This window comes from Bos javanicus, chromosome 10 (assembly GCF_032452875.1).
Source record: "Bos javanicus breed banteng chromosome 10, ARS-OSU_banteng_1.0, whole genome shotgun sequence".
NCBI classification, from domain to species: Eukaryota; Metazoa; Chordata; class Mammalia; order Artiodactyla; family Bovidae; genus Bos; species Bos javanicus.
This window is the reverse complement of record NC_083877.1, coordinates 46321559-46334653: the sequence shown is the minus strand read 5'-3', so window position 1 is coordinate 46334653 and position 13095 is coordinate 46321559. Positions and strand designations below refer to the sequence as shown.

The 13095-nt window shown below is 38.2% G+C and overlaps 1 protein-coding gene across 1 annotated transcript in view; it reads left to right on the top strand.

Annotated features, from left to right (window-relative positions):
- Positions 1–5496, top strand: part of RAB8B (RAB8B, member RAS oncogene family) — a 70170-nt gene extending 64674 nt beyond the window's left edge. Inside the window, exon 8 of the mRNA XM_061431100.1 lies at positions 1216–5496. Within this exon, the coding sequence (XP_061287084.1) occupies positions 1216–1308 (93 nt within the window). The 3' untranslated portion in view covers positions 1309–5496. The remainder of the gene's footprint in view (positions 1–1215) is intronic.
- Positions 5497–13095: the final 7599 nt, after the last annotated feature.

Here is a 13095-nt window from a genome sequence, read left to right as displayed (position 1 = left end):
TTCCCTGTCTTACCTTTTATCCCAGTTAAATTTTGATTCTTATTTCTGTTTCCTCCGATTTTTTTTTTTTTTTTTTTTTCTGAACTGCAACTCTTTCAGTTCTTTCCTATGGCTCCATAAGTGGTCTTTGATTGAATTTTGTTCAGAATAATTAAAGTAATAATGGCACAAATTAAATATTTTAATCTCTCTCTGTGTCTGTATATAACTATGATTTTGAAGTTGCTCAAGTCTGCTTCAATTTGAAACAATCTCAGTGATGACTCATTAGGACAACCTGAAAAGTTTGGTTTACCCTGAATCTTGCATGTAATTGTATACCTTATGTTACCAGCTCTTCTTGCCTCTAACAGGATTGCCTGTTCAGTTCAGTTCAGTCCCTCAGTCGTGTCCGACTCTTTGCGACCCCATGAATCGCAGCACACCAGGCCTCCCTGTCTATCACCAACTCCTGGAGTTCACTCAGACTCACGTCCATTGAGTCAGTGATGCTATCCAGCCATCTCATCCTCTCTCGTCCCCTTCTCCTCCTGCCCCCAATCCCTCCCAGCATCAGAGTCTTTTCCCATGAGTCAACACTTCGCATGAGGAGCCCAAAGTACTGGAGTTTCAGCTTTAGCATCATTCCTTCCAAAGAAATCCCAGGGCTGATCTCCTTTAGAATGGACTGGTTGGATCTCCTTGCAATCCAAGGGACTCTCAAGAGTCTTCTCCAACACCACAGTTCAAAAGCATCAATTCTTCGGCGCTCAGCCTTCTTCACAGTCCAACTCTCACATCCATACATGACCACAGGAAAAACCATAGCCTTGACTAGACGGACCTTTGTCGGCAAAGTAATGTCTCTGCTTTTGAATATGCTATCTAGGTTGGTCATAACTTTCCTTCCAAGGAGTAAGCGTAGTATCTTAACATCATCTCCATCATTATCCTTGATACTTTACACTCTTGTGGTTATAATTTCTTTGGACTGGAAATAGGAACTTCCTAACCAAAATGTTGTTAATGTATTAGGTGCTCACCTTAAAATATTTTTCCCATCTTAACCCACCGTTTCCAAAGAAATAAAAAACATAAGAGCTTAGCTAGTTCCCTTCCTAATTAGACTACTGAATACAAATTTATGAGCATGGTTAGATATTTTTATTTTTTAGATGATTGGGCTCAAACCATGAGACTTTTATCTCCTTGGTAACTTCATTTTCTGTTTTTCAGAACGACAGCAATTCATCAGGGGCAGGTGGACCAGTGAAAATAACAGAAAACCGATCGAAGAAGACCAGTTTCTTCCGTTGTTTGCTACTTTGATGAACTCTTTGTGAGAGACTGCAGCACACCTTGAGGACCCTCTCCTGCTTCTCTGAAAGCACAGGTCACCCAGCCTCAGAACCATCCTGCCTGGCTGCTACTGAGAGCACCGCTGAACCTATACCTAGATTCTGCACACTGAGTGTGCAGTGGATTCCAGCCTTATGGCCCATCAGGATAACAGGCTTCTCTCTTCAAACGTGGAAGCCATGAAGTGGAGACACGTGCCGGACTTAACTTGTTTTTCCTCTGTTTTATTGCGTGTTGCAGAAGCTGCTATCTTTTTCTTTTTCACTTTGCACATCAGTGTTAGCCTTTCATTGTTACAGCACAATCTGAGATTCATATCTGCACACTTCTGACATAAAGTTCTAGACAAATTTGCTTTGGGGAATGTTTTTTAAAAAAGAGTAGAACATTTAAAGCAGAAGTTAATATACTAAAATTTTAGGACATTTGGTCTGGTTCATATGGCCAAATGTTATTGCATTGATAGCGTTTGTTTAAAGGCTCTGGTTTTCTTAAATAAGAGTCATTAAATTTTGATAAAAGTTTATCTTAGAAATTCCTAAAAATGCCCATCAAAGGCCACAGTTTATTTCTTTAGATTATTCAGAGTTTTTCTTCATTCCTGACCTTTTTGCCGAAGAGTCTGAGTAGCTGAATAAATCATTTTTTTAATTGATTACTTCTGCCTAATCTATTGAAGCTGCATTTGGAAACCATCTTAATGTCACTTTTCTTGAGATTTGTATTCCCTCCTCTTTCCTACATTTGACCTATTATAATCACTCACCTAAGACATATTTGAACACTGCTGTCTGTTTCTACATGTAAACTTCTTGAGCTGGAATTTTACATAGGCAGAGAGTTAGTTTAGGGTTTTATTTCAGCATCTAATTGATGTTTTGTCACATCAGCATATGTCATATAGCTCTTCCTAGATTCGCTCTTAGCTTGCTGGTTTAGTAGTAATGTCCAGTTCTTACCATAATCCCTGTCTGAAGAGTTAGATTCAGACTCAGTTCACAGAAAGCTTACCCATAGGGAGAGAGGTTAACTTGTGGATGTAATTTTATAGAGATAGTTGTTGGTAATGGTAGAAATGATTTTTTTTTAATTGGACTTTTATTATTATTAAGAGTAATTAGTTCTAGTGCATCCTCTAGGAAAAGTCTCACCTTTTCATTAGAGAAAATAAGAGCATGGTTTCAGTTTTACAACAGCTGTTATTGAATGTGTAGAACCCAGATCCATCTGTTCAGGTTCACTGTTATAGAACTTGGTCCAGCCATTTGGGCCAAAGCCAACCAAAAGCTTAGCTGCCTTTCTCATCATAACACTGGTACTGGTAATGCCTTTTGTAGATGAATCTGTCACATAAGGAAAAAAGAAAGTATTTAGTATTAACTTAGGTGCCAAATTCATTCTATTATTCCAGCCTTCAGTGTCATAAGACAGAGAGAGTAATAACGAGGTGATTAGGCACTAATAATTATAGTTCCTGTTAAGCCAGTTTTGTTTCACAATGGTTGCCATCATGCTTGATGGTTAAGGTTGGAAGATGAAAGTGGAAATGGATTGCTTGTTACTGCAGAGAATTCTGCTTCAAATTAAGATGTATCACTGGAATACTTGGCCTAGTCAGTCTTTACTACTTGTTTGAAAACTTAGGCACAATTTAGTGGCAGGAAATATATACCAGAGCTAGTTTTGATGGGTTCTCTAAACTTAATATTCACAAATTTCGATCTCCTTGACTTTTTTTTTTTTTTTGGTACTCATAGGCTTAAAAGCACTTATTGGTGTACCAGTAAAATCAGTAGTTCCTTGATCACAAGTGGACTGTAAGTCTACCATCTTAAAATTAGATATTGATATATTTCTGAAATGAAGAAAATAGTTTCTTAGAAACATCTTGTATTCACTAATTTTCAGAAAAAGATCCCAGCAGTTAAGCTTTCTGGATGGTAACAAGGTAATTTCTAAAAGGCAAGTGCTATGACACCACATATGAATGTAACCCTCTTAGTAATTTACCTCGGACTCTTTGGTGTCTTAACACTTTGGTTTATATCTCAGGGGTTGTCTGCAAACCAAAACTGACATAATCTGTGGTTAGCCTTTTTTTATTTTTAACAGAATGCTTTGCTTTTGTTTGTTTTGTTTTTTCCTTTTCTCTTCTGTTGTTGCTTATGGGTTAATAACTAGTCTCCATGAACTTCCCTTTGAAAGAGCCTATAAAAGTTAGATGAGTCTAAAAGTGTTCTTTGAAGTAGCAGCAAACTGGGGGTATATACTCTGTTATATAGAAATAAATTGTCCTTGCTATTTTCTTACATTTAGCTTTGCTAAATTGTATATAATTTGAGCTAAGACCATAGGAAATTCACTTTCTGCATGGTAACACTGCCCCAATAAATATTCCACTTTGCTTAATAATGTACATATAGTGCATTATTTTTTCTATTTGTAGATGAATTTAGTGAGAGATAATTGTCTTTTCCCTGCTGAAACCGAAGAAATCTAGTTTTGTGTGAACATTTTTGTGGTTTTATGGGTCAGGATACATGAAGATTTTTTGCAGCAGTGTTAGTGGTTCAGTGGCTGCATTTTATTATCAATGTGCTGATTTTTGACAATGATTGGGCTCAACCTTTTCAAATAAGAGTCTGAGGGTTATCAGACAATGCAAATGTGCTGTAACTAAGTAGCATGTAGATCAGTTAATTATAAAATGTTTCCCTGGGAACTTACTTTAGCTACATTTTTCTTCAGACAGATGATGGGAAAATAATCCACCTGTGCATCAGTTAGGCGGTGCTGCAAGGTTTCTTTCTCTTCACATGAACATTTTGTGCAGTCTTTGTTACAAATTTTCAGAAGACTATACTCTTTACTTTGAAGGACTATTTTTTAATTATACCTCATTTAGCTAACTAGTATTCTAATACCTAGTAGAAAAACAGTGAGCCAGTCTTTAAGTATCCAGCACAATTTAGACTCTATGTTTTGTTTTGAACTAAAGCATCATTGGAAAAGGTAGGAGGTAGTTTAGGATAGATCATACATGTCTTATCCAATAGCGCAGAAAAAAAAGTATTATCTTCCTGTCTCCATTAATAAATTTAGCTGTGCAATATAGATAAATGTTTGCAGAAATTTCTAAATAAGAGATTATAACTCCATTTTACAGGTTCTGAATGCTGAGAATCTGTATTAAGGCTTACTGAGTTTTTCTTGTGAGCAGTAAGTGATACATGTAAGCAGACTTTCTTTCCTTGTTCATAACTTTGATTTCTTTATAAATTTAGTTCTTAATCTTGAAAGATGAGTTTCTAAGCTTAACATTTTAGAACAGTATTTTGTTATGTTGGTTTACTTATCTCAGATTTTAAGCACTTGTTTCTCATATCAGATTTTTTAGATTTTTTCTTTTAACAGAAAGGACATTGCTTTTGCCTTCTTGTTACATCCAAAAGGGGGCGGGGGAATGTCTAAAATATGCCTTGTCCGGTAGAGATGTAGATGGAGAGGATATGCTAATAAAATTTCAAGTACTAGCACAATTTTACAGTAGAAACGGTCTTTTTTCAGACTAATAAAATTAATGTCATGATCACGATGAAAAAAATGTAAGTGAAATTTGCAGAAATGGAAATTAGCAAGCAATTGTTTTAGGTATATTTTCAAATTTTACTTCATTTTTTAAAATGCTTGTGCCATACGCAATTGCATTTCTTATTGCCAAGAACTAATAGAACTTCTTGTTTCATTTCTTACCTTTTTTTAAAATGTGAATTTAATTATAATTCATTCCTATGGCCTTACAGATGGGTCTTATTTTGTTTATTTGCAGCTGACACTGTTCCTTTAAAGCAAAGTACCTTAAAGTTTTTGACTAAAATCATGTCCCAAGTGGGAAATACCTGTTTTTTCCATAGAGTTGTCCTCCTGTCTATGTTTCAGCATACTTTACCTTTGCTCCAACGGCTTAATGTGAAAAACCTGCAGATAAAATGGATCTGTCATGTTGTTAATCTTGTTTAAGCCAAGTCATTAACTGTGTACTGATAATGATGCTATGTTTTGGGTTTTTTTTTTTTTTTAAGAAAAAAAATGGATTTTATTCCAGATGAACTTTTTTTTACAATGTTCGTCTAAAATAAAAACTACATAATGAAAATACTCATGTCTCTCTGAAATGCACATTTAAAAAATGTTTCTTCTAATTTGCTAGGTATGTGTCACAAACCATGGTAGACCTGAGATATTTTAGCAAACTTTACATCTGACTTAGAGTTCTTTTTTGTTGTTGTTTTTTGGGAGAGGGAAATTTTATTTATATTTTGCAGCAGTTTTGATGATTTATAGTTGATTTACAATGTCATGTTAGTTTCTCTTTGTTCAGGCCTCCTTATCTTTTGCCTAGATTTCTGTAATCTCGCCTAACCAGTCTTCTAGTCTAATTTTATTTTCCTCCTCTCCAATTTTCACTGTGCTGAATGGTTTTTAAATCTGTCACTGCCACATTTAAACCCTTTAGCTTTGCAAAGTCTTTTGCGATCTCCACCTCTTTCTCTCCAGCCTTTGATTTTGTCACACTTGAACTCACACATATCTTTTGAGCCTCATCAGTACTTGCATCTCCAAACATAACATGCTTTGTCATTCCTTTCCTTAGGCTGCTCCTTCTGCTGACTTCCCACCCCTTGCCTGACTGACTTCTCCTTATCTTTCAATATTCAGTAAGGGTTTGGTGGGAAGACTTCAGCAACAACCCCATCCATGGTTAGGAACCCTGTCCTATGTCTGACCAAAGTGTCACTCACGGCCCTGGATTGGAATCATCTGTTTACTTTCCTTCCCCACTAGACTCAGCTCTTGTAGGCTGGGGACTGAGTGTTTGGTTTTTGTATTCACAGTATCAGACAAAGGACCTGGCATATAGTAGGTGTTAAAGAAATGTTGGGGAAAAAAATGAGTGAGTTTCAGCAGTCATCAAAATCAACTGTCACTAAAGAAAGTTAAGTATAAATTAGGAGTTGTTTGGTTCTCCATTTACTTTTTAATTTGAAGAAAGATTAAAAGTAAAGGGGGACTTCCCTGGTGGTCCAGTGGTTAAGAATCTTCCTTCCAATGCAGGGGACTCGGGTTTGATGCCTGGTCAGGAAACTAAGATCCCACATGCTCCCACAAGGGCCTCAACCATTGAGCCCGCACATGCCCAATGGGTGGCCCACATGCTCTGGAGCCCGGGTGCTACAACAGAAACCAAATATAAATAATAATTTTTTTTTTTTTAAGTTGAAAGTAAATTCATCAGAGCCTCAGTAAGTTTGGCAATAAAAACAGAAGCTTCATTATCTGGCCCCCATCTTTATTTTAGTCTTTGTTAAATATTTTACACTATTTTAACCTTTACTAAATACAGAAGGATCTTCTTTTAATAAGACAAATCACCCAGAATGCTGTTTATATATCAGTAAATTGAGTAAATCCTCTCCCCCTCTCTTCAATGTTTCCTATTCACAAAATTTAAGTTTTTTAATACTAGTTACAGGGATACATGAGTATACTCCCATAGCAAGTATGTATGAAACACATCAATGGCCATATCAGCAAACAAAGGATACTGTGGCCATCAAGCCATGAGCCACTGCATCCACCACCACCCCCCCACACACACACCCCCCGCAAAACAGCACCTAGAGGGGATTCAGGATGAAGAAAAGCAGGACGCTGACTCTAGATCTAGATAGGTAAGGTACATACCTAAGAAATGATTTCAGTGAGCCCAGACTCTTGCATCTTCCCATCTGTAGAAAAGTGCTAAATTCATTAACATGAACAGTAATCTTTTTGATGTTCTGACTACCAGGTTTTTTGCTTTTTCAAAAATTCCTATATATCTGGCTCCTTCCTTGCCTCTTTGAATCAGTAACTCAGAAATATCTGAGAGGCTGTCTTATGGGCTTAATGAATGAAGTCGGCTGAATGAAACAAAATTCTCAACTTTTAGGTTGTGCCTTTTTTTTTTTCAGTCAACACAAGTAAAATTAATTAATTTGTGTGTATATATATATATCTTTGCAGAAACCATCATCCTTGATTTTTCCCTCTTCCTCACTCCATGGAGCCCATCAGTAACTAACTTTTGTTTTGCACAATTCCTAAATCTCTTTTGAGTTTGTCTGCTTTTCTCCAGACTCCTGCTATTTCCCTGATTCATACCTGCAGATGCCAAGAACTTCTTATCTGGAATCCCATTTCCCATTATCTGCAAAGGAGATCAGAGCCTGCCACTCCGTTGGATAAGCCTGGAACTTGAGGTGAACTCTAACCTGCTGGCCTTTTTTGTCTCATCTCTCCTCACACTCCGAGGACATCCTGACCTACTTCCTATGCTCAGAAATGCTCTGCTTTCTTTCACTTTGAAGCCTTTTCTCTTGTCTTTCTATGTCTCTCCTACTTCCTAGCTTTACTAACTCCAAAGCCGAGTCCTGAATGAGTGGGTGTCATCTTCTTTAGCAATACCTCACAAATTTGGATTGGCTCTCCTTCTGAAACAGGAGAGAAGAGGGCAGGGTACAACCTTTGAAAAAATGACATAGCCCGAGGACATGACATAAACTGATCAGAACTAAATAGGTCCAAGATGGTGGATGAAGAAACAAATAGGTCCAAGATGGCAGATGGGTTGACTTCCACGAGACCTTAAGCCTCATTATATGCTCATTGTAACACATCATCAAGCTAAATGACACATCCAGCAGCACCATGATAGTTCTGAGACCAACCATCAGAGGCCAAAAGGTGGGCAGCGGCCCAGTTCCTGGAAATCCCCACCACTTCCCCCAAAATAGTTGGAACACTCCTCCCACTCAGCCTATGAAATTACCCAGCCCATAAAAAATAACCATGCCATATTTCAAGGCCACTTTCACCTTCTGAGATGGCCAACATACTGTGGAGTGTGTTTCTCTCTAAATAAATCCACTTTTTTACTTATCACTTTGTCTTTCACTGAATTCTTTCTGCAGTGGAACATCCAAAACCTGAGTTTCATTAAGTTCTGAAAACAAGTGTGTGATCTCAGTTAAAAGACCATGGGTTTTGACTGGGTTTGAGTCCAATCTGAGTTACATGGATTCACTTTCCCCTTTCTTATATCCTCATAATCCTTCTCCTTGCCTGTCTTGATAAAGAATCCACCTGCAATGCAGAAGACCCTGGTTCAATTCCTGGGTCGGGAAGATCTGCTGGAGAAGGGATGGGCTACCCACTCCAGTATTTTGGGGCTTCCCTTGTGGCTCAGCTAGTAAAGAATCCGCCTGTAATGCAGGAGACCTGGGTTTGATCCCTGGGTTGGGAAGATCCCCTGGAGAAGGGAAAGGCTGCCCATTCCAGTATTCTGGCCTGGAGACTGTATAGTCCCTGGGGTTGCAAAGAGTTGGACACAGCTGAGCGACTTTCACTTGCCTGTCTGGTGTCTTCACTAGACTGTAAGCTCCGCGAAGACAGGATGCACAGCTGTTTCATTGGTGTAACTCCCAGTGCCTAGCGTTGTGCCTGATACGTCATAGTCATGCAACATGCATTTTGAATGAATAAGTAAATGGTTGAGTATAATCTATCAGCACTATCAGAAAATAAAGCTCAAGTGAATTCATTAGCATATTATGAATTACTAGTAGCTATGTCCAAGCATTACTGGATAAATTGCTAAAATGTGATATTACTTTTTATACTCCCACTCCTCCAGCAGTTTGTATTCTTGTCCATAGCACGTGTCAGCCTCCTTCCCCCAGGTATCTTTTCGAGACTTAACTCCCAACATCACTTAGTATGTTTTCGAGTTTCTGGAGAAAGCTCATAGTAAGTTCATAAAAACTTGAGAAGTCAATAGCACTGCTATTTAGCTTCTCAGTCCTCACTTGTAAACGGAATTGCTAAAATCAGTGTAAAGTGCTTTTTAAACAGCAATGCATTACATAAATGTAATTCAGACAAAGCTTGAAATAAGTGTTTTTAGTAAATAACCATGAGTGCTGAAGATTATCTTCTTGGTGATTTTGATGGTTTGTTCTAGCTAATTTCTATTCCAACAGACATATCAGTTAAAGATGTCCTAATATTGGGGGTGGGGGTAGGAGGGAGGTTTAAGAGGGGAGATACACACACACACACACACACACACACACACATATACACACATATGGTTGATTCACGTTGTTGTATGGCAGAAGCCAATACAACATTGTAAAGCAATTATCCACTGATTAAAAATAAATTTTAAAAGGATATCTTCATAGATAGGGGGCAGATTCATTACATTTTACATTGGTGGTGGTTGTTTAGTCGCTAAGTTGTGTCCAACTCTTGCAACCCCATGGACTGTAGCCTGCCAGACTCCTTTGTCCATGGGATTCTCCAGGCAAGAACATTGGAGCGGGTTGCCATTTATTTCATAATTAGAGCTGCTAAATACAATTGTCTCATATTTCTTTGTAAGGCCTAGGTATGATTTTTTGGAGAGTGGATAACTGATTGTTAAAACATCATTTCCCCAATGATGAAAACCTAACTTAATTATAGGTTTTACACTGCCTCCCCATTTTTTAACTAGACTTGAAGACTAAAATTGAACTGAGATATAGTCAAGATATCATAAGTACAAATTCCCCCAACTTATAGCTCTCTATGTTGAGTTGCCTACTTCCAAAGTATTTGAGGCAGCTTTAATGGAGACACAGATCTTGGTTAAAATCAAGGTAATCAAATCAAAATAGGGATAAAAGAATAAGCCATATTCTGAAGTCATGGCAGTAATTGTAATTAAAACGAAGAAGAATAGTTGCTATAATCGACTATTAGATTTAGCTCCAAGCTTCCTGGGAATTAAGATAAAGCCTGAATATGATAAGTTAGCTCTCAGGCTGAGCATATGCGTTTGTCAGGCAAAATAAAACTTTTTTCCTAGCCCTGAACTTAAAAAGTAAATTAGAGATATTGAATAATGATAATGAAATAGTTTTGTGAAATTTGCAAGAAAAATGTAGATAGCCATTTTGCTACATGAAAAACTGGGTTCACCTCTTGGTGGACGTCAATGCAAAAAAACACAAGGAAGCCAAAGATCAGGAGAAGGAAGGATTTATTACTCGCAGCAAGTATGGAGAACACTGGGGATCTTTCTCAAAGCAGTGTACAGACAGCAAAAATGGGGAAATGTCAAGGTAACTGTGCATGCATATTCATGAAGGGGCTTGAGCAGAGGGGAATTCAGCATAGAATCGAGACAAAGTTTGACAGTAGTCCAAGCTTAAGTTGATTGAAGTCATGAAGGTCAGGAAAGGTCAAATGCATCATCCCTCAGGTTCCAGTTGATCTGGTGGTTGAGGTTTCAGGCAAATCTTTACCATTGAAACAGTCTTTATTGCTGATGTATTATCTTTACCATTGTTGCTTCTCTTGCCTGATAATAGTCGTGCATTCTTTTGTTTCCTTAAGATTATTAATTACTGGGACATCCCTGGTGGTCCAGTGGCTAAGAGTGTGCTCCCAATGCAGGGGGCCCAGGTTCAGTCGCTGGCAGGGGAGCTAGAGTCCACATGCCACAACTAAGACCCAACACAGCCAAATAAATAGAAATAAATATTTTTTAAAAGAATATTATTAATTACTAAGATCAGTTCAAGGACAAGCATTGTGTCCAGGCTTAGATGACAAAATAGCTTAAGCCAAAAATGGCTTTTCTTATGTCAATAAAGCCATGCCTGTTTCTCTTTCTCAGGGGATCCTCTATTGTATCTGCTTACAATTTCTCATATTAAAAAAAGCTTAATTTCACACCAAGGACATGAGTATGATATGCTTCCATGAAGGCATTTCTGCATGGACCTGAAATAATGTAATTACATTTGGCAAATCTGATTCAGGATAGAACCAAAGGAATCTATCTAATGGTGAATCACTTTATCAGTTTCAACTATTGTCTCAACCTGAGTTTTAATAGATACTGGAAAAGACATTTCAAAATGAAGAAAAATTCTGTGGAGTAAAAGGAAACTATATATGTCCATTTTAAATGGACAAAGATGACATTTTACTATAAAGAAATGAGCCGCAAAACATTTTCAGTCAGGTCCCAATTTGTCTTTTCAGTGTTGATTCCCAAGAGCTTTATTCATGATAGATAAAGAATAAGTAGAAATGGCAACACTTATATAGCACTTACCAAGCAGGCACAATTCTCAAAATAACCCATAATATGTTAAATATTGTCCCCATTAAATGTGGCTCAGACAGTAAAGAATCTGCCTGCAATGCAGGAGGCCTGGGTTCAATCATGGGGTTGGGAAAATCCCCTGGAGAAGGGAATGATAACCCCACTCCAATATTCTTGCCTGAAGAATTCCAGGGACAGAAGAGTCTGGCGGGCTCCATTCAGTCCATGGAGTCACAAAGAGTTGGACAAGATTGAGCGACTTAAGACCAGACTGTTAGACATGGAGATAAATCTTATTAGATGTGAATGATCAGGGAAATAAACCTTCTGGTTTTAATTTGTAAAACTCTCAGAAACTGTTCAATTAATATAAAATAGCAAATGTTTGTGAATTCCACTTTTTAAATTATTTCATTCATTGAACACGTATTTAGTGAGCACCCTCTTCTGGTCTGAAGGCAAGAATACTGTAGTGGGTAGCCATTCACTTCTCCAGGGGATCTTCCAAACCCCAGGATACAACACAAGTCTCCTGAATTGCAGGCAGATTCTTTACCATCTGAGCCACTGCTGTTGTGCAAACAGCAAAGAACAAAACAAAAACCCTGCCCTCCAAAGTTTTATGTATTAATGGGAGAGACAAACGAGTAAAAACTGAGCAGGGAGATGTTCCTGTTACTATGGGGTAATCAAAGAATGCCTTCAAAACAATTTTTTAAAGACTTGGCAGGAGTGGAGTACAAATAAAACTAGCTCACCTAAACAACCCTGAGATGGGCCTTTTACAGTCTGAGGGTTATCACCTGGGTCATCAGAGCCACCCCAGCTACAGTTTTGTACAGTCAACAAATGGCATAATGTCCTTTAAAAAAAAGACTCCTTTGTTTAGAAATGGAATCCTGCCTATGTCCTGCATGTTCTTCAGTTGATCCGGAATCTTCCCCTGTCCTGGATCCAAAGGGGGTTGGGGACCTCCACTCCTCTTAGGCACCTCACGGCTGGCGTCCTTGGCCAGCCTGATGTATACGATTAGTGGCAGCAGGGGACTGAGTGCTTTGCTCCAATTTTAAAATCTCCAGCGATCTCTGCCTCTGGATCAGAAGCTACTACGCCTTGAGACATGTTAGAACTGGACATGGAACAACGGACTGGTTCCAAATTGGGAGAGGAGTATGTCAAGGCTGTATGTTGTCACCCTGCTGATTTAACTCATATGCAGTGTATATCATGCGAAATGCCGGGCTGGATGAAGCATAAGCTGGCATCAAAATTGCCGGGATAAATATCAATAACCTCAGATATGCAGATGACACCATCCTTATGGCAGAAAGCAAAGAGGAACTAAAGAGCCTCTTGATGGAAGTGAAAAAGGAGAGTGAAAAAGCTGGCTTAAAAGTCAACATTCAGAAAACTAAGATCATGGCAGCCAGTACCATCACTTCATGGCAAATAGATGGGGAAACAACAGACTATTTTCTTGGGCTCCAGAATCACTGCAAATGACTGCAGCCATGAAATTAAAAGATGCTTGCTCCTTGGAAGAAAAGCTGTGAGGA